The 26,600-nt window shown below is 43.2% G+C and overlaps 1 protein-coding gene across 1 annotated transcript; it reads right to left on the reverse strand.

The window, feature by feature from the left end:
* Window positions 1–244: 244 nt before the first annotated feature.
* LOC311248701 (otoferlin-like) lies at window positions 245–26,119 on the reverse strand (the record flags this gene model as incomplete). Its single annotated transcript, XM_084339540.1, has 14 exons — window positions 245–320; window positions 1,648–1,779; window positions 2,125–2,151; window positions 2,279–2,352; window positions 6,983–7,145; window positions 8,506–8,667; window positions 10,072–10,191; window positions 10,651–10,812; window positions 12,886–13,020; window positions 17,790–17,914; window positions 23,329–23,518; window positions 24,107–24,259; window positions 25,014–25,130; window positions 26,029–26,119. Coding segments are annotated over 14 exons (1,727 nt in total), but the record flags the coding sequence as incomplete, so codon positions are not given.
* Between the last annotated feature and the right edge of the window lie 481 nt (window positions 26,120–26,600).

Genomic DNA, 26,600 nt, shown 5'->3' on the forward strand with positions numbered 1-26,600 from the left:
TAGTCTGATTCAAGGCCCTCTCTAGTCTGATTCAAGGCCCCGTCAGGTCTGATTCAATGCCCTGTCAGGTCTGATTCAAGGCCCCGTCAGGTCTGATTCAAGGCCCTGTCAGGTCTGATTCAAGGCCCGTCAGGTCTGATTCAAGGCCCCGTCAGGTCTGATTCAAGGCCCTGTCAGGTCTGATTCAAGGCCCGTCAGCTCTGATTCAAGGCCCTGTCAGGTCTGATTCAAGGTCAGCTCTCACCTCCGTTCTCCGCTGCGATGTCCTGCTCCTCCTTGTCGTCCGCCTCAGCCATGGCGGCCTCCTGAGCCTTGAGGATCTGCAGGATCAAGAGAAGAGAAGATATTCCTTTATTATATTATTATTATATTATTATTATTATTATTATTATTATTATTATTATTATTATTATTTCCCCTTGGGGGAAATTCAGGCATCATAGTGGCATGGGGGAGGGGGAGGGGGGAGGGGGGGTACAGGTGGCAGAAGACATGATACAGGTCATATAATTATAGTACAGTGTAGAATTAAACATTTGTATACAATAAAAATAGCCAGTGTAAACAACATAACAATATAATTAACTCTGGACATGCGCCTATGGGCAAGTAGGCGGTGTAAACAGGTCAAGGTGCAAGATGAGGATGTTATATTATATGTATGCCCTCTCAGTTATAATTGCCCTACAATAAATATAGTTACAATATATATAATCTAATAATCTAATATCAAATCTATATATAATTTAATAATGCTAAATGTAAAAAAAAAAAAAGCTAAATATATGCTCTGATGAAATAAGTATACAGTACACACACAAGGTGCAGTATGCATAAGGTATGTATGCCGCGATATGCTACTGTTATTCCACACTGCATGGGAATGTTTGGAAGACTTTGTTTTATTTTGTGACATCATCCTTGTAATCTCTTTACGCTTATTTTATAGATACATACATGACATACAGATACTGTGCGTTAATAAGTCAACGTTTCTTACTGCACAGATTATTTTGCTCGTTTCAAGACCTTTAAGCAAGTAGGCTATTGCCATAAAAAGTTCCTCGTTTCAAGATAGCCCAATGTATTTATTTTGTATCTTATCTTATCTTAAACTGCACGGGCAAATTAATTTCCCCCAAGGGGATCAATAAAGGAATAGCTTATCTTATCTTAAAATGTACCTCTCTCAAACCCCGCCCTCTTTTCTTGATCCTCCAATCAAAGGTTGTCTGACAGGGAATCAACAGTTGTGATTGGAGGATCAAGAAAAGAGGGCGAGACGTGAGACTGCAGGTCAATCAGAATCTGGAGGATCAATTCTACTGTTATTCCAAACTGTGCATGTGAACGAGACATTGAAGATTATTATTTTTTTTTTTAATCTTATCTTATCTTAACCCTTTCACTGCCACAGGACAGCCGGTTAACCCTTTCACTGTGACAATACAGAAGGTTAGCCCTTTACTATCACACAACCGACGGCGATGCTCCATCATTCATAATGATGGAGCATCACCGTCGGTTGTGTGATAGTAAAGGGCTAACCTTCTGTCGTGTGGCAGTGAAACTAAATTGACCCTCAGCCGGGCGTGAGATAGGTCAGAGGTCAGAGGTCAGTCAGAATGCTGTTTCTCCAACGCCCACCTCCATCAAGGTGTCGATGGAGGCAAAGTACTTGGACCACCAGTCCAGCATGCTCTCGTCCAGCTCCTCCTCCTCCGGCTCTTCTCCCTTCTTCCTCTTCTTCTTCTTCCCCTTTCCGTCCTTTTCGTCATCCTTTTTTCACAGAGAGAATTTGTCAAGACCTCATCAAACGTCATCCTTTTTTTCACAGAGAGAGTTTTCTAAGACCTCATCAAACGCCATCTTTTTTTTCACAGAGAGAGTTTTCTAAGACCTCATCAAACATAATTTTTTTTTTTACAGATACGTTTCTAAGACCTTATCAAACATGTTTTCACAGAGAGAATGTTTACTTTCCGTTTCTTGAAGTGACCAAAACAATTAAATGCCTTAATTTCATCTGAATAAAATTCTGTTCTGAATCTCCCCTCGGGGATAAATAAAGGTTTTCAATATTAAATTTGTGATCTAGTGAAATAGAGATATTCTCATGTTTACCTCAACTTTGACTACAGCATCTGAGCCCTAGGAGAGAGAAAAAGGATGACACAGAAATGTGTTAGCTTTATAATTAAAATAATATATAATAATAAATATATAATATATATAATCATTTGTTTTTCATCTCAATGTTAATCTGGTTGTAACTTACACAGTCCAGTTTGACCACAGTCTCCACCTTCTTGAAGTTACACTCGGGTTCCAGGTTGACAACAATGATCTCCTCTAGAAGACGTAAAAGGACACGTTTTCCTCACGTATGATAGACAGACAGTAACGAAGACATGAAGGCATTAAATGTTCAAACTGTTTGATTCCTGGTATGAACACGCAAGGAGGGATACATCCATGAAACAAGTGTGATCATTAAAGCTGCAAGGATTCTTCTCTGACAGCATTTTTCACATTTTCAAAACTTCTTATGGCCATCTGTCATCAGAAGGTCTCGTTGAGTCATGGTGTCCTACTCAATTTGATTGATTGATTGATTGAAAACTTTATTAACAGATTGTAGAATGGGTACAATACAGTACGGCTCAATACACACAATTGTTAAGGGGATGCAGACCAGAGAAAGACTTTCATCTTGTTTACATCAGGGTCCCCCATTTTCAATTCATAATGACATTTATGACATACACAACATACAGAAATACAGATATATCATGACATTTATGACATACATGACATACAGATATACAGTACTGTTACATTTGTGACATACACGATATGCAAATATACAGTACTGTTAAACAGAGATCCTAATAGAACAATCATCCCTGCTATCAGAAGGTCTCGTTGAGTCATGGTGTCCGACTTGAGAGATATCGGTGTTTTCAATGTATGTAATGTATATTGGGGGAGATGACAGCAGCTGGAGGGGCCGGGTCAGAGAGGTTTAGCAGAGGGTGGTGGAAGCAGTCAGTGTGAGCAGCACACCGAGCAGTGAGCAGGGTGTTTACATTCCATCAAGAACATCAACAAGATGATACGAACAGCAGGCACAGGAGCGAGGGAGAGAGGTTTGACATTAATGGAACAGACGGTTAAAATGTGTGTTTAAAGGTTAAAGCAGTTGTCATGGCAGCGGCACATAGTAACCAGGAGAGGGGCGAGGCCGTTGTTGAGGCACCGGGGCACCGGTTGAGAGAGTCAACAGCTTCAAGTACCTCGGAGCCCACATATCCGAGGACTTGAAATGGACCATACACATTAACAGTGTGGTGAAGAAGGCACGACAACGCCTCTACTTCCTCAGGCGCCTAAGGAAGTTCCAAGTCAGCCAGAAGATCCTTAAGAACTTCTACTCATGTACAATAGAGAGCATCTTGACCGGCAACATCACCTCCTGGTTTGGGAATAGCACTGCAAAAGACCAAAGCAGACTACAAAGAGTGACACGTTCAGCCGAACGCACAATTGGAGGGGGGCTCCCCACTCTCCAGAACATTTACAACAAGCGTTGCAAGGGGAAGGCTAAGAGAATTATTAAGGACTCGAGCCACCCGAACAACTGCCTCTTTGAACTGCTGCCGTCAGGCAAGCGACACAGGAGTCTCAAGGCGAGCACAGAAAGACTCAGAAGTAGCTTCTATCCCCAGGCCATCAGGCTGCTAAACGAACAATGAATGAACACTACACAACAACAACCACCAAACACACATAGCACACACATCCACACGCACACACTCACTTTAAACAAACACACTGTAGCACCCACTACACACACTTTATAGCACACACCCACTTTAAACAAACACACTGTAGCACCCACTCCCCACACTTTATATTTATGGATGAAGGATTGCACTACAACTCGTACACCTTACTGTAAATTGTACCTAAAATTGTACCTCATCCCACTTCTGCTTTGCACTAGATAGTACTGTACATTAGTACACTGCATAGTATTGTGTATTGTATATTATATGGTAACTCAGAACATTGTACATATGTCTATACCGAACAACTGTGACCTCATTCTTCTTCTAAATTCATGCTATATTATGTTATTATGTTATTTGATACTATCTTGTCTAGCACAGTCTCTGGAGCGTAACAGTAAGAAGCATTTTGTATGAAAGTATTCTGTACTTCTGTATGACAACTATTAAAGAACTTGAACTTGCTATGACGAAGATCCTATAAATCTGACAGTGTTGCCGGGTGTAAGGCAGACCAAGAGAAACTAGGGCAGACCAAAGAAACGAATCCCACGGGAGAGAAGACACCATCAGAGACTTTGAGACGGCTCCCTCCTATCATCACAGAGAGGGGGGGGGGGGGGGAATGCCACATCATCATTAGCTTCGGCTAACACGAGGAGGGTTTTGGCTCACGACAAAGCCTGAGCCACTATTGTTTCAAGTTTCAAGTTTCTTTAATAGTTGTCACACAGAAGTACAGAATACTTTTATACAAAATGCTTCTTACTGTTACGCTCCAGAGACTGCTAAACAAGATAAGTATGAAATAAAACAAAATATTGGACTGAATAGATAGCAATGACAATACGATCTGACAACATCTGATTATGAGGTTCTGTTTATTTAATAAACAACGCTCTTCCAAGAAAGGTGCTGTCAAGGTGTCGAATTCTTACGAAGGTGGTGAATTATTATGGTTGTGGATTGCATTAACGGGGAAAGATAAGGATTGTACAGCCAGTATGAGAAGACATCGGAGAGAAACAAACACAACGCAGAGGTCAGTGGATGGAGAGGATAACACAAGCCAAACAGACGAAGACGTGATACTGGCTGATTGATCAGAATCCAACAGTTGTTGCCGTTGACAGCCGGATTGCAGATCGAGATTAGATTAGGTTGAGACGACGATGCCAACGGTGGTTAAAGACAATGGGGCTGGAGACGGGGAGTGCCATGGCCATGACAGAGGCCATGAGGGGGCACAGCAACCGAACCGAGCGGAACCATGGACGCCAGACAACGTTGAAGAAAAAAACTTGAGTGTGTCTCACGCTAAGGGTCTTAGCTTTATCTAACCTCGCAAGCCAATAAAAACAAACAGATAGTGCATCCGTAAATAAGTAGCGACAGAGAAGCCAGCTGTAATGTGTTTTGAAGACACAGAGGAAACAGTCACGGTGTAGGAGTGTGTTTTGGGACAGGCAGAGAGGCAGAGTGGTGTTTTGAAAACCGAGAGGGGTTTTATCTACAGAGAATGAAAAACAAACGGGGCCAGGGTAGAAGGAGTGTAAATGCGAGATGAGGGGGGGGGGGGGGGGGCTGAAATCAGACGGGAAAATTGTTATGGCGGGACTGGTATGACAAGACCGTCGCCTGGAGACGGCCCACCTTAAACTGGTCGCTGTGGTCTTAAGACGGCCGGAATTTGTCATGACGGGAGGAAAGCCGATCGGGGGTTTACCTTAAAGTGTGTATTATGTCCGATAAGCAAGAGTTTAGTCCGGGAGAAGCGTCCCCTGATATGGATAGAAAAGAGAGGAAAACAGCTGTGTTTTTAGGCCTTGGAAGGAAGGGCAGCGGCCGTTTGTTTGAGAGAGTAGCCATTTGCACAGAGCCACGAGGAGATAAGAACAGATAAGAACCAGAGAGTGACACGTCAGCTAAAATACTCTAGACTGATTTTGGCCGCCATCTAGGGGGGGCAGTGGGATAATGCAGGCAAATATTTGAAGATAGGTCTCTACTACCCTCTAGTGGAGAGAGGGGGGTAGTGCAGGGGAGTTTATGGAATAAAGATGGGGGAGTGATTCAAGTTAAGGGATTTTGAATTCCAGTGGGGCCTTCTCACACCTAATAAATAGGCAGAGTTTTCAGACGACACAGTCACCAGAAGAACTGGTGCGCGCCGGGGGCCAACCTGGGACGAAGATAGGGCGACGAAAGTGGGGATCGGTTAGCTGCTGGTGTCACGACGGAAGACGACAAACAGGGACAGATATGCGTGTGGAGAAGGTCGTAGACTAAGAGAAAAACAAGGGAGGTCGAGTGTGCAGAGGACAGCTGGTGTTGTTTTTCTGCTTTCAGAGTCTAGAGATGACCAACAGTGGTGGAGACGACTCTCGACCAGGAGACAGACTGGAGATAGAAGGCAGCTGAGCAGGGGCCAGGCACCGCAGCCTGGTACACAGATCATCTACGACGAGAGGGAGGAGACGGCGGCGGTGGGAGAGCAGAGGTGGAGAGGACAGCCCAGAGACACTGAGGCAGTAGCAGACCAGAGGAGACACGTTTGCCTAGGGGACCGCGCCCTGGAACGGGGACCAGCTCAGGAAGGGAGCCGTCTCAGGAAAGGGGCCCTTGCCCTAGAAGACGGGACCGGCCCAAGATGGGGGGTGTACTGTAATAGAGGGAAGGGAGCGCCCTGATTTGACGTTGGGTGTACCTGAGTAAGGGGGGCCAAAGGGGTTAGGTGTGTTGTCTGAAAAGTTGCAAATCTGTGTCTCTCTCTTTCTTCTCTCTCTCTCTCCTCCCTGACCGTTGTTTATCCCTGCTGGTTTAGGTGTGATGCGGGTACAGATCCATTAATGAGTATGATTGAAAAAAACCAAGTGGTCTGTTGATTCTGAAGGTTTGATTAGAATCAAAGGGGGGAATGAGAGATATCGGTGTTTTCAATGTATGTAATGTATATTGGGGGAGATGACAGCAGCTGGAGGGGCCGGGTCAGAGAGGTCGAAATGTGCATGGTTTTACAGCTGTTCCAATGTAAACGTGCCTTCCTCCGTGCACTTTCGCCCGCTCTGAAGTCGGACTCGGTGTGGACGGCCACGCGCCCTGTTCTCGCACGAAACCAGCAAGTGATTGCGCCCGCGCCCCTGGTGGGGTCCCGGTGTGACTCTAGGTGCAGCTTGTAGGGGCCAGCCTACCTGACGTAGAGTAGTTGTTGGCCTGCTTGTCTGCTGGGCGGTGGATGAACTTGCGCAGAGAGGTGACGGCGTGGGAACCGACCAGGGTGTAGCGGCCGAACGCCCTGCAGTCCACAACCCGGATGTTGAGCGGCGGGTGGAGCAGCTCGTTCTCAGGCAGGTCCTGACGGAGACACACAGAGTTAATAACTAACCCTAACCCTAACCCAGGCAGGTCCTGACGGAAACACGCGGAGTTCAGTTCAAGTTCAAGTTTCTTTATTAGTTGACTTGTCATAAAAAAATACACAATACTTTTCTATGAAATGCTCTTTTCTGTTATGAGCTCCTGGGAGTGCTAGATAACAATAGATAAATAGTAGGGATGTCCAATATTATCGGCCGATATTGGCATTAAAATGCGATATCGAAAATGATCGGTATCGGTTTTCAAAAAAATTAAGAAATCTTTTTTTTTTACATTTATTTAACCTTTATTTACCCAGGCAAGCAAGTAAGAACAAATTCAGATTTTATTTATTGTCAAAAGTATGCATAATGTTGTGTTAATTCCACGACAAGAGATATGTAATGTTAATTACCTGAAATTATTCCATTTTTTGGGGGGGGAAACCCTGCATATATCGGTATCGGTTGATATCGGTATCGGAAATTAAGAGTTGGACAATATCGGTATATCGGTATCGGTAAAAAAGCCAACATCGAACATCCCTAATTAAAAGTATAAAATAGAAAGTCAAAAGTATGTAAGCTAAAAGTGTTCAGTCAATATACGTACAATATACAATACAGAGTAAAAAAAGAGTAAACAATAGTTAAAGGTTCTATGTGTCTTCTAGTGTTGATACATCTGAAATACCACTTTTTTTAGGTGCTATAGATAAAAAAGAAGTATGTGGAGTAAAATAAAAATACATCCAGAGCTTTTAGAAAGGTGTGGAATAAAAGTATTGCTTTTCTCCCTCAAACATTCTTGATTAATGAATTTAACATTTAAAAAATGTTTGGAGGGTTGTTGTTTACATGTTGCGTGCGTCATGTACTGTATCCCCCTCCTACTTAATGTACTGTAGCCCCTCCCTACTTCATGTACTGTAGCCCCTCCCTACTTCATGTACTGTAGCCCCTCCCTACTTCATGTACTGTAGCCCCTCCCTACTTCATGTACTGTAGCCCCTCCCTACTTCATGTACTGTAGCCCCTCCCTATACTTCCCATTTCCCCACGTGGAATGCACCTGATTGGATAAGTGAGACGCTGGTGCTCTAGTGTGACATCTAGTGGCTGAATGTTATCTATTAACACCTTTAAATAATCCCATGAATTGTGTGGATGAATTGTAAATTATATTTTATTTCCTCTTAGAATCAATGCTCTTTCTGTCCATCTTGATACTAGAGTTTGAACTCTACTGTTGTACTTGTTGTAAGATGTCTCTGGATAAAGAGCATCTGCTAAATGCCTAAACATTTTATAAATGTAAATCATTGTAAAAAAAAGTATATATTTGAGTGATGCATTACCACTTCAAACCACTTGACCAGTGTGCTGAAGTTGGGGTTTTTCCTGTAGTTCTGGATGAGGGCAGACTGGACCCCTTTCCCGGCACATTCGATGTCGACGCGGGGCCGGTCCACCTGGGTCAGGTTGACCCTCTTCAGGTCTCTCAGGCCCCAGAACAGCACCTGGAGAGGACGGAGTATGATGATGATGATGATGAAGACTTTATTTCAGACTCAAGGTCCATATTACACATATACAACACAACAACAAGAATACAATAACAAAAGAAACAAGGCCAACAACATAGATTAAAATACATTAAAATACATAAAGGCATCGGTTCCAATGTTTCACTTAGTTTTACATCACTAATGGCACCTATTATCTTGTTTTTCGACTCTAATAAACGACACATATCAGGTTCCTCAGCAGAGCATGGAAGGTGGGGACATCTGTGGTCACAAACATATAACTCGCACTAGTCCATCTTGGGAGCTTAAGGAGGATCCTAAATGCATCATTATATGCTGCTACCTGCAGTTTTTATAAAACGGAGTACAATAGGCTCTGAACAGGCTTATTTTTACATTGTCTGTACACATATAACATTTTCGTGCCAGCATATTATCACAGATTATCATGGATTATCACTGATATCAAAACCACTTATCATTGGTTCCAGACTTCACTGAAAGGTTACTTCACAAAGCAGGATTCACGCAGGTATCCAGATAATGTTCAGAAGATATCACTGAATAACTTCTGATATCTTTAGTTCATAATTCACAATTATCAATATGTATGAATGAATGACATTCCTACACAACACAACATTAAAGTTTAGCTTTACAAATTAAAATCCTAAAATGTTAAGTTATACTGTTAAATCTTCAAAAAAAGGTATCTGGCTAATTATAGGTAAACCTGCTTTTGGTGAAATACTCTGCGTCTGTTTCTCAATCCTGTCAGGATCCGCTTCCACAGCCTGGTCCCATTCCCCCTCCACCTCAGAAAGCCTGCCCTGCAGCCCCCTCTAGTGGTAGTGGAGTGTTCCCGCTTCTATCCCTTCTCCCTCTGTTAGTCCCTATTCATATGTGTATTCTCCTAATGTCTTTATTGTTCAATGTGTTCTCCGTGGTGTTGTCTTTGTTACCCACTCTGTTCCCTGGTCTGGTCTAGTGTGTTGTCGTTTGTATTTGTATAGATTGATATTCAGTCCTGTCATGTTATATATTGTTGTCATTGTTTGTCTGTCCAGGTGTGTCTTGTTAGTAATTAGTCTCCCTATATATTCTGTCTGTTCCTGTCACTCCCCGGTCGGTTCCTTTACCTATCCTGTCACATTCATTGTAATCTGCCAGCTTATGCTGAGGTACTGATTATTGTTTTGTTGTTGTAGTTAAAGCCTTGTGAAGAACAAGTAAAGCCTTGTTTCAACTACCCCCCGTTGTGTCCTGCCTGTCTCTCTCTCTCTCGTTCCTGTTATTGCTATTGGGTCCACACCAACAACGAATCCTCACAAATCCAATACGTAGCATTAGAACAATACGTCGCGTTAACGCAGCAGCTGTGAAGGAGCTCCTCACCTCGATCCTGTACTTGCTGAGCACCGGCCTGATGCCCAGTGGCACGGGCAGGATGGGGCCGCGCTCCAGGTCTGTGGGTCCATCGATGGGGGGCAGGTCCGCCTTCCCATTGGGGCCGATCTGAACACAAGTGAATCACAACGATACACATTTTAATATAACATTAGGATTATATGATCGATTGACTGACTGACGTTGATTTTTCTAGTCAAACGTGACGCGCGTGATACATGCAGTGTATGCTTATCATTTATTGGTCGGTTGACATTTTAACCCTTTCACTGCCACACGACAGAAGGTTAGCCCTTTACTATCACACAACCGACGGCGATGCTCCATCATTAGCATCATTAGCTCCGCAAATGCGGAGCTAATGATGCTAATGATGGAGCATCGCCGTCGGTTGTGTGATAGTAAAGGGCTAACCTTCTGTATTTTCACAGTGAAAGGGTTAACCGGCTGTCGTGTGGCAGTGAAAGGGATGACACTTCTTCGACACGCTGCCTGGGGGAGAGGCGGGAATCGAACCGGGAACCTAGAGATGCCCGCTCCGCCCACTCCACCTCCTGAGCCACTGACCTGCAGCAGTTCGAAGGCCGCCAGCATCTCGCCCGCGCTGCAGTTGCCCCGGTAGATCTGGTAGTACTCCAGCTGGGGGGGGAACCGCGGGGGGCCGTAGTGCTCGTCGGCCATCTTGACGATGGGCTTGGCGAACGTCCTGCCCATGAACTCGGCTTTGCCCTGGAATTAGAGAAAAAAAGAAGCATAAGCAGAGACGGGTTATAGACCTTTAGGGATGAAGGCCCGGACGCCTGTAGCCTTTCTCCAACGCGTTCGTGTTTCCGCGTCTCTGATTGGCCAGGTCATGTGATATGTACGCACAATCGTGGGACCGCAAGTTTCTACACTGGTTAAGCTTAGGCGCTCTTTCGAAGTTGGTTAAGGTTAGAGTTTGTCTTAGAGCAGGGCGATAGAACGCCTGCCCTGATTCCAAACTCTAACCTTAACCAACTGCGAAAGAGTCGCCTAAGCTTAACCAGTGATAAACTAGGCGTTAGGTAGTTTGCAGGCTGTTCGACCCGGAAATAGGCGCAGAACTTGCCGTCCCACGATTGGCGCACATGTCACATGACCTGGCCAATCAGAGCGCAAAACGGGAACCCGGAAACACGGACGCGTTGGAGAAAAGCTACACGCGGCCCGGGACCACGAAACATGAATTCTGAGTTTTGAATCATCTGAAAGAGTGGTGTTTATATATATTTTTTTCTTTTTTTTCCTACCATCTCCAATCCTGACGAGTCGCGGTCAGCTGTTCATGTTGTCATGGTTTCACAATAACTCAATCCAACAGAAAAATAAAAAGGCGCCCGTGTCGTATCGTTGATCGTTTTGACGATACTGTACCGAGAGGAGGAAGCCGTGGCTTGACGTGCACACGCTCCCCGGTAGGAGTATCGACAAAAGGAGCAATGAAGACAAAAGAGCTAAATAATATTTTTTTTTTTGGAAAAAACAAGCAAGATGCCTAATAATAACATAACCAGTGAACTGCAAAACAGGTTGGATTTCTCTGATAATAAATTCTCTTTTTTTGGAAAGGGTTACGCAACGTTGTGGGTTTTCTCTCCCGCTCTCTTGCAGTCAGTGGTTACAAAGAGTCCGAGTCGTCTCTCGGCGACATACAACGGGCACAGCTTGCCCACGTTAAGGAATGCAAGAAGCCTAAGGCGACCGAGGACACCCGCTCCGGCTGTAAGATCGACACAAGAGTCCGCCGGAGGGTTCCTTAGTCCTCCTGCATGCCTTAGTCACGGTACATTCTCCTCGCCACACAATAAGGTGCCTCCACAGGCGATACGGGGTCACACTCTACTTATCCAAGGGGGGCATCCAAAACAATGGGCGATCAGGGGCAAATATAGAATAGTCAGTTAACAAAAGCATTCTTTCAAAATGTTATTCATATTCATACTCATAAAAGCGCAAACATTTCTAACAGACTAACCAACCGACAAACTTAAAAGGAACACAGCAACATTTTGGGGAATAAGCTTATCGTCTTCGCCAGAGAGAGAGACAAGAAGATAGAGACCAGTTTCCTCTCTGTGTGTTCAGTAGAAAGCTATCTGGCTGCACGTTAGCCTAGCTTAGCACAATGAATGGAAGCGGACAGTGCCGGTTAGTAGGTGTTAGTTGGACAATGCCTAGGCTAACCGGCACTGTCCGCTTCTATTCATTGTGCTAAGCTAGGCTAACGTGCAGCCAGATAGTTATTTTTTTTTCTTTTTTTTTTAACGTTTATCGCTTTTCTGGTCAAGCATGACCGACAGTTGTAGGGTGAAACGGGAGAGAGAGCAGGGGGAGACATTCGGCAAATGACGGCGAGTCCGGGAATCGAACTCGGAGTCAACCAGATCCGTGACGCAGCACGGAGTCCCGCGCGAGCGCGGTAACATGGTGTGCTACTGGAGCACCCTACCAGATAGCTTTCTACTGAACGCACAGAGAGGAAACTGGTATCCATCTTCTTGTCTCTCTCTGGCGAAGACGATAAGCTAATGACCCAAAATGTTGCTGTGTTCCTTTAACAAATACATGTTGTGTGATATAATATACAGATTGATTAAAAAAAACACTTACATCATTCAAATGCAGGAACTTGTTTGCATTTGAATGACGTCTTTAGGGCCTTACATTTCAAGTGGAAGTCAGACAGACTGTCTGAGAATCCGAGCTATACGTGACGTTAGACGGTTTGTTTATTTAACGGACTGTGGTCAGACTGGCTCCGGTCGGAGCCGCCGCGCTCACCACTGTGTCCTGGTCGTAGATCTCGATGACGATGATGGGGGGGTCGTCTCTCAGCTCGCAGGCCTCCCCGAACAGCTCCACGTTCTCGAACACCATGAGCTGGTCCCAGGTGGGGCACAGCGTCTCTTGCAGGACCTGCGGGAAGATTTTATTTGATTTTATTTTATTTTAGTGATGGATTAAAAACACACAACAAGGATCCAAAGGATAACATGAGAAAAGAGTAAGACCCTTATTTCCGTCATGGTCCCAGGGCTGTTAGGCCACAACAAAAACACAACAATGACACTGACAAAACACATACATTTTAAAACATTAGAAGTCTAACCTATAGCAAACATTTGATATCACACAATAACTAAAAACTGATTGGAAACCCATTCAAACTATAGGGGGCTATTCCTCTATTCTGTCCATGAGCCACTTCCTGACGCTTCTCTTGAAGCTGTGGAGGCTCGAGCTCTGCTTGATGGGGAGAGGCAGCTTGTTCCTCTTGAAGCTGTGGAGGCTCGAGCTCTGCTTGATGGGGAGAGGCAGCTTGTTCCTCTTGAAGCTGTGGAGGCTCGAGCTCTGCTGGATGGGGAGAGGCAGCTTGTTCCTCTTGAAGCTGTGGAGGCTCCAGCTCTGCTGGATGGGGAGAGGCAGCTTGTTCCTCTTGAAGCTGTGGAGGCTCGAGCTCTGCTTGATGGGGAGAGGCAGCTTGTTCCTCTTGAAGCTGTGGAGGCTCGAGCTCTGCTGGATGGGGAGAGGCAGCTTGTTCCTCTTGAAGCTGTGGAGGCTCCAGCTCTGCTTGATGGGGAGAGGCAGCTTGTTCCTCTTGAAGCTGTGGAGGCTCCAGCTCTGCTTGATGGGGAGAGGCAGCTTGTTCCTCTTGAAGCTGTGGAGGCTCCAGCTCTGCTTGATGGGGAGAGGCAGCTTGTTCCTCTTGAAGCTGTGGAGGCTCGAGCTCTGCTTGATGGGGAGAGGCAGCTTGTTCCTCTTGAAGCTGTGGAGGCTCCAGCTCTGCTTGATGGGGAGAGGCAGCTTGTTCCTCTTGAAGCTGTGGAGGCTCGAGCTCTGCTTGATGGGGAGAGGCAGCTTGTTCCTCTTGAAGCTGTGGAGGCTCCAGCTCTGCTTGATGGGGAGAGGCAGCTTGTTCCTCTTGAAGCTGTGGAGGCTCGAGCTCTGCTGGATGGGGAGAGGCAGCTTGTTCCTCTTGCAGCTGTGGAGGCTCGAGCTCTGCTTGATGGGGAGAGGCAGCTTGTTCCTCTTGAAGCTGTGGAGGCTCCAGCTCTGCTTGATGGGGAGAGGCAGCTTGTTCCTCTTGAAGCTGTGGAGGCTCCAGCTCTGCTTGATGGGGAGAGGCAGCTTGTTCCTCTTGAAGCTGTGGAGGCTCGAGCTCTGCTTGATGGGGAGAGGCAGCTTGTTCCTCTTGAAGCTGTGGAGGCTCCAGCTCTGCTTGATGGGGAGAGGCAGCTTGTTCCTCTTGAAGCTGTGGAGGCTCCAGCTCTGCTTGATGGGGAGAGGCAGCTTGTTCCTCTTGAAGCTGTGGAGGCTCGAGCTCTGCTTGATGGGGAGAGGCAGCTTGTTCCTCTTGAAGCTGTGGAGGCTCGAGCTCTGCTTGATGGGGAGAGGCAGCTTGTTCCTCTTGAAGCTGTGGAGGCTCGAGCTCTGCTTGATGGGGAGAGGCAGCTTGTTCCTCTTGAAGCTGTGGAGGCTCGAGCTCTGCTTGATGGGGAGAGGCAGCTTGTTCCTCTTGAAGCTGTGGAGGCTCCAGCTCTGCTTGATGGGGAGGCAGCTTGTTCCTCTTGAAGCTGTGGAGGCTCCAGCTCTGCTTGATGGGGAGAGGCAGCTTGTTCCTCTTGAAGCTGTGGAGGCTCGAGCTCTGCTTGATGGGGAGAGGCAGCTTGTTCCTCTTGAAGCTGTGGAGGCTCCAGCTCTGCTTGATGGGGAGAGGCAGCTTGTTCCTCTTGAAGCTGTGGAGGCTCGAGCTCTGCTTGATGGGGAGAGGCAGCTTGTTCCAATCCTGGGCTCCAGAGAAAGTAAGGGAGCACTGGCCCAGTGTGGAACTGAAAGAAGCAGGCTTCAGGTTTGCTATGCTTGCTCTAGTTCTGTGGTTGTGGGATTCACTGACCGGGGTGAAGTATTCAGGAGGTATCTAGGGGACCTAAGAGACGCGTAGCAGGAGTCGTTCTTTAGGCTGCGTTCACACTGCAAGCCTTCTCGATTTAATTTGATATATTGCTCCGATCAGATTTCTTTGTTTGGCTGTTTACATTTTTTATTTTTTTTACGAGACAGTACCCCCGAAATTGCCTTTTTGCTTTTTTTTCTCTCTGCGATATTGAGATTTTGTTATATTTTGCTTGCTTAACATGTCTTATTTCAAACTAGTGGCAATAAAATATCTAAAACACATAATTAGTTGTTTATTTTACTTAATGTTGTCTGATTGTGTCCATAGATCACAATTACAATACAGAACTTTGAGGCAGTTTCCCCCCCCCCAAATAAATTCGTACACGCAAGAGATAAAATGTCCCATTTCCCTAGCACCTACACACACCCATGGCCGTAGCCATAACTATTTGTAACTATTCAACTATTTGCTCATTACCAGTATGGTATTGTTTAAATTGTACAGCTTTTTGCACATCTTTGTCAGGGAATTCCAACTATTCTGGACCTGAATGTACCAGTTAATTGTAATCATCTCTCTCTCTCCTTATGTCTAGTCAAGCCAGGTTGTGGAGGAGAGAGACAGGGATGAACAGGCTATAGACTACTTTGCCAGTCCTGAGCCTGCTATGATGCAGGTGTTTTTACATCACCACCCAAAACAAGATTCAGCCAAGAGCGAGTGAGTACACTGGTACACTTGTCCATGGCACTTACTACCCAGCTTTGTAGTGGGTTGGGGGAATAGTACAGTAGGTACGCATATTTAAGGGGACCGCAAGGATGGTGTACTGGTGGGTGGTGTCCGACTAATTATGGTGGGCCGGTCTGGGCCAAAAAAATAAATGGTCCTCCCTAATTTCTAAACCCTGGCTACGGCCCTGCACACACCATACTTTCCAAATGTCTTCCTATCTATACCCTGCTTCTTTTTGCAAATGGGGTTTGTTGATATGTCATTCATAGTCTGATTTATACCAGAAAACATGGCTAAAATATATTTGTTATGACTGTAGAGTCGACAGCATTTCCTGATTTATGGGATGATAAAAAGACAGAGCCACAATCCCTTCTGTAAAAAGTTAAATGTGTCAACATAATGAAACAAATGTTTTTTTATCTGGCATCATCCAATGTGTGATGTCTATCCTGCCGACATATGCAAATTAGCTCATATTTAATTATGTATGGCACACTTTGCAAATATAAACATAAAATCTCCGAAAACGTGCAATACATTTTTTCTTAGTTGTTATGTACATAACAAACTGGGAAAGTTTCATAGTGATATCTATACAAAAAAAATATGTTTGCCTATTAGGAGGTACAGTACTGTCTCGCCTTAAATGTGGCCAATATCAGATTCCAGTGTGAGCCGGTTACACGCTCCTGAACTGACCCGCGTGCGCAAATTAACAATAAAGAAGATGAAAATTGTGATAAATGTCAATGTAGAGTGACGTAAAAGTCACATGAACGTCGCGTGACCGTTCAGACTTGAGGTTGCGCGTTGCGAAACAAATCTGACCTGTATCTGATTGAGGAACGACATATTATTATGAAAGCGGCCCGAATCAGAATTGAAAAGATCAGATTCCATGTGAGTGGTGCCGTTCACACTGTCGTGAAACAAGATTTGGGCCACTTTCGCCTGCAGTGTGAACGTAGCCTTAGACCAGTGGTCCTTGAACGTACACATTTACACGCGTGTTGGGCAGATAGGACACGCGTGTTGGGCAGATAGGACACGGCTGTGTGCTGATGATGTACGGTAATGTAGATCCATGAGGCCAATAATCTAGGTTCTGCTACAGTGAACGCTTCCTAATCTGATTAAATTATTCATCAAGACAAAATACGCAATCGTCACGCCACGGACACGCGGTGCAACTCGGGTAACTCAAGTACAGTGAGAGGTCGTTTGCGTCCTACAGTACGTGGAGCGTTTTCCATCCACATTGCATTCATGTTTACTATGGCGCCGGTACTGTACTGACCCAACATTTCCCTTAGTCATTAAGTCGCGACCCAAATTTTCTAACACTCTGATTTATTTAAAAAAACAAAATATTTGCAGTAATACACAATCTTTCATGCACTGTTAAAAACATGAAATAAACACAAAAAAGTGCAACAAAAGTGCAGCTAGGGCTAAAAACCCAATGAAATAAAATAATAATAAATAATATTATGCTTCTTAGCAGATTTCTTAGCTTAACATAACAGACCTAAGTTTGGGGGAACTAAGGGGATAACTGGGGTTGCAACAAAAGTGCAGCTAGTGCTAAAAACACAATGAAATAAAATAATCAAATAATAATAAATAATATATGCTTCTTAGCAGACTTCTTAGCTTAACATCCCAGGGAACTAATGGGATAACTGGGGATGTTGTTTGCTCCTGACATGAGTCTCAAAGTCTGGGGTGATGGTAGACAAAGCAACTCTGAGGTCATGCTCAATGTCCAGTCTGTTCCTCCGCTCTGTCTTCAGCTGGACCAGAGCTGAGAAGCCACTTTCACAAAGATAGGTAGTGCAAAAAAAAAAAAAAATCGAATTATTATTATAATATTTTTTTTTACACACACATCCGTGACCCACTCAAAATGGCCCCGCGACCCATTTTTGGGTTGCGACCCACCAGTTGAGAAACACTGCTCTATACTGTCCTCCTGGGGGATCAATGAAGGCATCCCCCACCTCTGTGACCTGTGACCCCCAGGGGGATCAATGAAGGCGTCCCTCACCTCCGTGACCTGGCTCTGTGTGGAGAAGAACACCCGGGCGAAGGGGTCCGACAGGCCGGTGCTGTCGGCTGCAAACAGGCTGCGGGCCTGGTACATGTGGACCCTGAGCTGGAAGATCTGCTTCACTGTGGAGGGAGAGAGGCAGGGAGGGAGGGAGGGAGGGAGGGAGAGAGAGAGGCAGGGAGGGAGGGAGGGAGGGAGGGAGGCAGCGGAGGCAGGGAGGGAGGGAGGGAGGGAGGGAGAGAGGCAGCGGAGGGAGAGAGGCAGGGGAGGGAGAGAGAGAGGGAGGGAGAGAGGGAGGGGAGAGAGAGAGGGAGGGGGGAGGGAGGGAGGGAGGGAGGGAGGGAGGGAGGGAGGGAGGGAGGGAGGGAGGGAGGAGAGAGGCAGGGGGGGAGAGAGGCAGGGAGGGAGAGAGGCAGGGGAGGGAGAGAGAGAGGGAGGGAGAGAGGGAGGGGAGAGAGAGAGGGAGGGGGGAGGGAGGGAGGGAGGGAGGGAGGGAGGGAGGGAGGGAGGGAGGGAGGGAGGGAGGGAGGGAGGGAGGGAGGGAGGGAGGGAGGGAGGGAGGGAGGAGAGAGGCAGGGGGGAGAGAGGCAGGGAGGGAGGGAGGGAGGGAGGGAGGGAGGGAGGGAGGGAGGGAGGGAGGGAGGGAGGGAGGGAGGGAGGGAGGGAGGGAGGGAGGGAGGGAGGGAGGAGAGAGGCAGGGGGTCAACTCTATACTCTGTTCATACAATGATTAATCAGTGAATCAACTCTATATTCAGGTCATACAGTGATTAATCAGGGGGTCAACTCTATATTCTGTTCATACACTGATTAATCAGTGGATCAACTCTATATTCTGTTCATACAATGATTAATCAGTGGATCAACTCTATATTCTGTTCATACAATGATTAATCAGTGAATCAACTCTATATTCAGGTCATACAGTGATTAATCAGGGGGTCAACTCTATATTCTGTTCATACACTGATTAATCAGTGGATCAACTCTATATTCTGTTCATACAATGATTAATCAGTGGATCAACTCTATATTCTGTTCATACAATGATTAATCAGTGGATCAACTCTATATTCTGGTCATACAGTGATTAATCAGTGGATCAACTCTATATTCTGTTCATACAATGATTAATCAGTGGATCAACTCTATATTCTGTTCATACAATGATTAATCAGTGGATCAATTCTATATTCTGTTCATACAATGATTAATCAGTGGATCAATTCTATATTCTGTTCATTCAATGATTAATCAGTGGATCAACTCTATATTCTGTTCATTCCATACAATGATTAATCAGTGAATCAACTCTATATTCAGGTCATACAGTGATTAATCAGTGGATCAACTCTATATTCAGGTCATACAGTGATTAATCAGGGGGTCAACTCTATATTCTGTTCATACACTGATTAATCAGGGGGTCAACTCTATATTCTGTTCATACACTGATTAATCAGTGGATCAACTCTATATTCTGTTCATACAATGATTAATCAGTGGATCAACTCTATATTCTGTTCATACAATGATTAATCAGTGGATCAACTCTATATTCTGGTCATACAGTGATTAATCAGTGGATCAACTCTATATTCTGTTCATACAATGATTAATCAGTGGATCAACTCTATATTCTGTTCATACAATGATTAATCAGTGGATCAATTCTATATTCTGTTCATACAATGATTAATCAGTGGATCAATTCTATATTCTGTTCATTCAATGATTAATCAGTGGATCAACTCTATATTCTGTTCATTCCATACAATGATTAATCAGTGAATCAATTCTATATTCTGTTCATTACATACAATGATTAATCAGTGAATCTACTCTATATATTCTGTACAATTCATACAATGATTAATCAGTGAATCTACTCTATATATATTCTGTACATTTCATACAATGATTAATCAGTGAATCGACTCTATATATATTCTGTACATTTCATACAATGATTAATCAGTGAATCTACTCTATATATATTCTGTACATTTCATACAATGATTAATCAGTGAATCTACTCTATATATATTCTGTACATTTCATACAATGATTAATCAGTGAATCTACTCTATATATATTCGGTACATTTCATACAATGATTAATCAGTGAATCTACTCTATATATATTCGGTACATTTCATACAATGATTAATCAGTGAATCTACTCTATATATATTCGGTACATTTCATACAATGATTAATCAGTGAATCTACTCTATGAGCTTAACCTAACATTAACCCTTTCCTACCCATTAGCTTAAACTAACTTATAAATTACCTTATTATAGCCAATTCGCACATTTATATATATATACATATATTATCTTTCAAATGCCCGAGTTCAATTTGGATTTAGTATCACCAGGCGTGCATAAGAACAGATAATGATATCTACTGTAATTTACTGTACCTTTTATTTTCACCACAGTGCAACCATTTTGAAACTAATTTCAGATCTAATTGTTGCTACATGCTAACAATAGGGAGGAGAAACTAACTGTGTTTCAATATTTGTCAAAAACGTTACCTTTTGTGGCTTATTATCCCGAATAATAACAGTTATTGAAATAATTGATTCAGAACGCTGAACTTTGAACCACCACAGTATCTGCCAGGAAGTGTAGTTCGGAATAATTCCAACGCTGATCCACAGCTATGCATCCCCTCGACAAGATGGCCACAAAAAAACTACAATTCCCATGATTCAAATTTTCCAAAATGGTCGTCGTCTTGGAATAGACTTCAGCAAATCGAGAAGTTAAAACTCTAATGGCACTTTTAACCTATTGCTAAACTAACGTATTGATGAAAATATACATTCTACATGCTTTTGTGACATGTTAGTGATGTTAATACTTGAAAACATTTGATTAAAAAATCGCAAAAAATATGCAACACTTTATGATTTATGACCATATGCCATTTTGGGGTCGGTACCGACCCCATCGGGTGGAACAGCATTTAACCTAACATTAACCCTTTTCTGCTCATTACCTTAACCTAAGATGAACCCTTTCCTACCCATTACCTTAACCTAACATTAACCCTTAACTAATTGTTTTTCTTGCCTAACCTTAACCTGACTCTAACCAGGAAGACGTCTGACCTTCCTGACATTATTTCCAAGTCCCAAAATGTCAAGAACAGGACCAATAAAGCTGCTGCCATGTCGTGACATAGTGAATAGTGTAGTGAAAGGGCTCGTCCTCATGTAGGTCAGGCTGATGGGACATGAAGGAAATCAATGGTTTTCAGTATGGTTATAACAACATATAGATATTAGTTTAACAGGCCCTGGGTGTGGGTGTGTGTGTGTGTTAAAACATGAGGTACGTAATAGGGCTGCACGATTTTGGGAAATAATCTAATTGCGATTATTCTGACAGATATTGCGATTGCGATTTGCGATGCGATTATAACATATTTAAAAAAAAATTTACAAGAAGAATGTTGCTGCTTTCTGTAGTCGGGACTCGGGTCCCAACTGCAAAATTACTGTATTACCCTGTATTATACACTTTTACTATCATGTAGACTATTCTGCTTTGTGTTTACATGTGATGTATTGTATACATGCACATTTATTATGTTCTTGTGTGATGTATCGCACATTTTATTGCTGTGTGATGTATTGCAAATGTTATTGCTGTCATCTTGGCCAGGTCTACCTTGCAAAGGAGATCTTGTATCTCAATGGGACTTCCTGGTTAAATAAAAAAAAAAAAATGTTTTTTTTTAGTTTTTTTTTTAATTGCAGGCTTGGCGATTTGATAATTGCATCATTCCAAATCGCGATTTCGATAAAAAAACGATTAATCGTGCAGCCCTAGTGTATATGTACAAAGAATATACAAGGGATATCAGACGATATACAAATACTATACAATATATCTCAAGTAATAAATATATATATATATTCGGTTTAATCTGACCCTTTGTAACACTAATGCTACATGCTAACCGAGATGTCACTCCATGTTACCCGTTTACTGCACAATTTTTTATTTTTATTTTTTATTCTATTATGTTGTACCACTGTATTGCACATCGTTGCGGGCAAGACCACCCGCATTTCATTGTATACCTGTATGCCGTGACAATTAAAACTCTTGACTTGACTTGACTTGGCCAGGTCTACCTTGCAAAGGAGATCTTGTATCTCAATGGGACTTCCTGGTTAAAAAAAAAAAAAAAAAAAAAAAAAAAAAAAATTTAATTGCAGGCTTGGCGATTTGATAATTGCATCATTCCAAATCGCGATTTCGATTAAAAAACGATTAATCGTGCAGCCCTAGTACGTAAGTAAAAACCTTTTAATTAAGGTAAAGTGGGATTTAGCCTCTCTCCTACATCAGTAGTAGACTGAGGGACACACTGAAATTATGTCTGTGTAGAAGCAAGCGTTTGAGACAAGAAGCCGGCAGCGCCAAGGTCACTCACAGAGATAGAGAGAGTGTTCATTTTAAGCCATAGCAGCAGTCTGATTGGGTCAGAGGGGACAAGCGGCAGCCATCGCTTAGTGACGAGAGTAGGAGATATAGGGCAGCGTTGCTATGGCTAACAGCTGTTGCTAGGGAAATAGACATTATAGCTGGTATTCTTCGGGTAACAGACAGAAGAGGGTTGGATAGCAAGCGAGACAGGAGCTGAGCTCCCAGCTCTCGGACGAGGGTTGGAAGGGGGGAAGGGAAAACCACAACCACAAGGTCATAGCTAGCTTCGGCTAATAGAACAGATAGCTACCGGCTAACAGGACAGGCTTCGGCTAGTGAGCTAGGCCGCAAAACAACCAAGAGAGGGATAGAATGAATTAATCTAGTTTCTTCACCTTTTAAACACTTTCAATTTGTTTCATTCTGTACGAGACCCTTAGTTTATGAAAATAAACATCCCACCAAGAAAAGAGATCACGTTTTCGAGTTGATTATTTTGCCCGGATGCATCAAACGGGGTGATACAGTGTGTGACAGCCAGCAAAAGATTGCCATCAACCAACAAATAACAAACACAACGCAGACTTCACGGAACGGCAGCTGACGGGTTGATGAGGCTGGAAACACTGATATCCGAATAGTGTACTGTAGTGAAAGGGCTCGTACTCATGTAGGTCAGGCTGATGGGACATACAGTATAGTGAATAGTAGGGATGTTCGATATTGGCTTTTTTTTACCGATATCCGATATACCGATATTGTCCAACTCTTAATTTCCGATACCATATCAACCGATACCGATATTATGCGGGGTTCCCCCCCCCCCCCCCCCCCCCCCCCCAAAAACGGAATTATTTCAGGTAATTAACATTACATATCTCTTGTTGTGGAATTAACACAACATTATGCATACTTCTCACAATAAATAAAATACGAATTTGTTCTTCCTTGCTTAAATAAATGTTGCAAAATTAAATAAAAAAATTTAAAACCGATCATCCGATATGACATTTTAATGGCAATATCGGTAGGCCGATAATATGGGCCATCCCTAGTGAATGGTGTAGTAGTGAAAGGGCTCGTACTCATGTAGGTCAGGCTGATGGGGGGGGACGAGGGCATGCCGGGGCCCTTGGACAGCTTGTTCTCGTCGAAGCCGTTGGGCAGGCCGATCAGGTAGTCCTTCTTCTGTCTGCTGAGGCCCAGCCACAGGTAGATCTCGATCTTGGCCTGGACCACCCAGCCAGCAGAGCCGAAGCCCTTCTTACCAGGGAGCTGCGATAGATGGGGGGGGGGACAAGTAATATAATAATAATAATAATAATAACAATGTAGTATTATTATTAATAATAATACTAATCATAATAATGTAGTATTATTAGTAGTATTGTTATTATTATTAATAATGATACAATACAATATAGTATTATTATTATTACTACTATTATTATTATTATTAATAATAACAATAATAATAATAAACTGTATTTGTATAGCACCTTTAATACAAGTATTACAGCCCAAAGTGCTTCACATCAGTAAAATAAACATAAAATAAACATAAAATGAGCATAAGATTGGCAGAATAAGAGCAATGCAAGTGCAGACATAAAAATAGGCATAACATTATATTTAGCATAGAATTGAGGCTATAGAAATCCCAGCACATGAAATCACAGAATAATGCACTAACTAGAGTTATTAGAGTAATTAATAAGAGTAATAAGAATCACATCAGTGGGCCACCGTGAATGGAAAATCAAGGTGTGGTAATTGATAATAATAACGAATACACTGGATGACTAAAAGTAACGCGCAGCAGACGCTGGACAGTGTGGACAGTGTCTCAGAAGACAGACGCACCCTCAGGAAGATGGTTTTGACCTTCCCACAGTCCTTCCCCATCTCCTCCTCCACGCTGGAGTACAGGATGTCCTTGGACGGCACGCGAGCATAGGCGACCCGCTTCCCGTTGGCGATCATCCAGATGAACACGTCGGGGACGGTGTGTTGAGGCTGGAAGAGGAATAATAGGAATGTTCCTTTAACCTTCTGTAGTGTGGTAGTGAAAGTGTTAACCCTTTGTTGTGTGGCAGTGAAAGGGTTAACCCTTTGTTGTGTGGCAGTGAAAGGGTTAACCCTTTGTTGTGTGGCAGTGAAAGGGTTAACCTTCTGTGTTGTCGCAGTGAAAGGGTTAAAACAGTTGATGTGTTAAAATGTCCCCCTATGGTTCAGAGGATCATATTATATATATATATATATATATATATATATATATATATATATATATATATATATATATATATATATATATATATATACACATCTGTCTGTACATACCTGCATATAATCCTTTTTACATATCTGTAGATACTATATCTATATCTGTACATATCCCTTACCTACTCTTACTAGTTACGCTGCTGGCCAGTATGACTTACTACCATAGTGTCTTTATACCTGTATCACTGTACATATTAATACTACAACTCTGTACATACATTGTATCTGATTAGCACTATTACTCAGTAGTACTAATCTATATATTTTATAGCCAGTTTAATCACCTGTACATTGTATATTGCTGTTGCACTTTACTGTTACATTTACACTCTGGTTGGATGCCAAACTTCTTTTCGTTGCACTGTACTTGTGCTTGTAATGACAATACATTTGAATCTAATGTAATCTAATGTAATGTAATCTAATCTAATCTATGGAACACCGTCTATTCTGTACAGATAAACACGTATAGTTCAGAATGTCTTACTTCAACAGCCAGGAAGCGTAGCTTTTGGAGGAAGTTGTGGGTCAGCTTGATTTTGTCCTTCACTGTACTTTTCTTGACCTGTGACCTCATGGCTTTAGCTTGCTGACCAATGCTCTCCTACCAGCAGAAACAACAAGAAGGTACAGACATCAGAAACCACCATACGCTGACCAGGAGGTATAGTAGTACACACATCAGAAACCACCATAAGTGGACCAGGAAGTATAGTAGTACACACATCAGAAACCACCATAAGTGGACCAGGAAGTATAGTAGTACACACATCAGAAACCACCATAAGTGGACCAGGAAGTATAGTAGTACACACATCAGAAACCACCATAAGTGGACCAGGAAGTATAGTAGTACACACATCAGAAACCACCATAAGTGGACCAGGAAGTATAGTAGTACACACATCATAAACCATTAAATGTTAAGTTTGCATTGATATATCTGGCTGTTTACAAAAGCGTCCATTCCTTTTTCTTAGTCAATAGTGTGCAGTACACGCATGCTTTTGAATTTGTGAATAAGCTGGCAAGAACAACCAACTTTTCTTATTCTTTTTCATCTTTGTGGAAGGAAAGGAACACGCCAATACTTTGGGAAATTAGTTTACAGTCTTCTCCAGAGAGAGACAAGAAGATAGATACCAGTTTCCTCTCTCTGTGCATTCAGTAGAAAGCTATCTGGCTGCACGTTAGCCTATAGCTTAGCACAATGAATGGAAGCGGACAGTGCTAGTTAGCCTTAGGGAGAGGTGTTAGTTGGACAATGCCTAGGCTAACCAGCACTGTCCGCTTCCATTCATTGTGCTAAGCTAGGCTAACGTGCAGCCAGATAGCTTTCTACTGAACGCACAGAGAGGAAACTGGTATCTATCTTCTTGTCTCTCTCTGGAGAAGACGGTAAGCTAATCTCCCTAAATGTTGGCGTGTTCCTTTAACCCTTTCACTGGTTAACCCGCTGTCGCGTGGCAGTGAAAGGGTTAAGTACAGTACTTGAGTCGTACCAGCTCCGTCATGCAGGACTTCTGCCTCTCTCGGTCCAGCTTGGTTCTGCCGGGCTGGTTCTGGTCCTGGTTCGCCAGAGAGAGGAACTGACTGAAAGGGATTAACACTCGATTAGTTCAGGAGATTAATACCAATTGACAAGCTAAATACTTTTCAAACAGGCTCATTCATATACAAGTTCATTAACAATAGGCAAGATCTTCCTGATACCTTCCATACACTGTAAACCCACACGTTCAAAATAATCAATTAGTTTGAGTAGGGTATACTCAATATTCTATGAAAGTTCTACTAACTTGAATGTCTTGAGTTCGTGTGACGTGTTCTTATGTTTTGAGTAAATAAAACTCATAGTTTTTGATTGACTTGGAACTATTCACTTATTAAGTAAGTATAATGTAAAAGCATAACTTAAGTACAACTTAAGATAATTAAGTAGATACAGACTCTAAACCACATTATGTTTTGAGTAAATAAAACTCATCGTTTTTGATTGACTTGGAATTATTCACTTATTAAGTAAGTATAATGTAAAAGCATAACTTAAGTACAACTTAAGATAATTAAGTAG

This window comes from Notolepis coatsorum (assembly GCF_963971535.1).
Source record: "Notolepis coatsorum genome assembly, contig: SCAFFOLD_1405, whole genome shotgun sequence".
NCBI lineage: Eukaryota > Metazoa > Chordata > Actinopteri > Aulopiformes > Paralepididae > Notolepis > Notolepis coatsorum.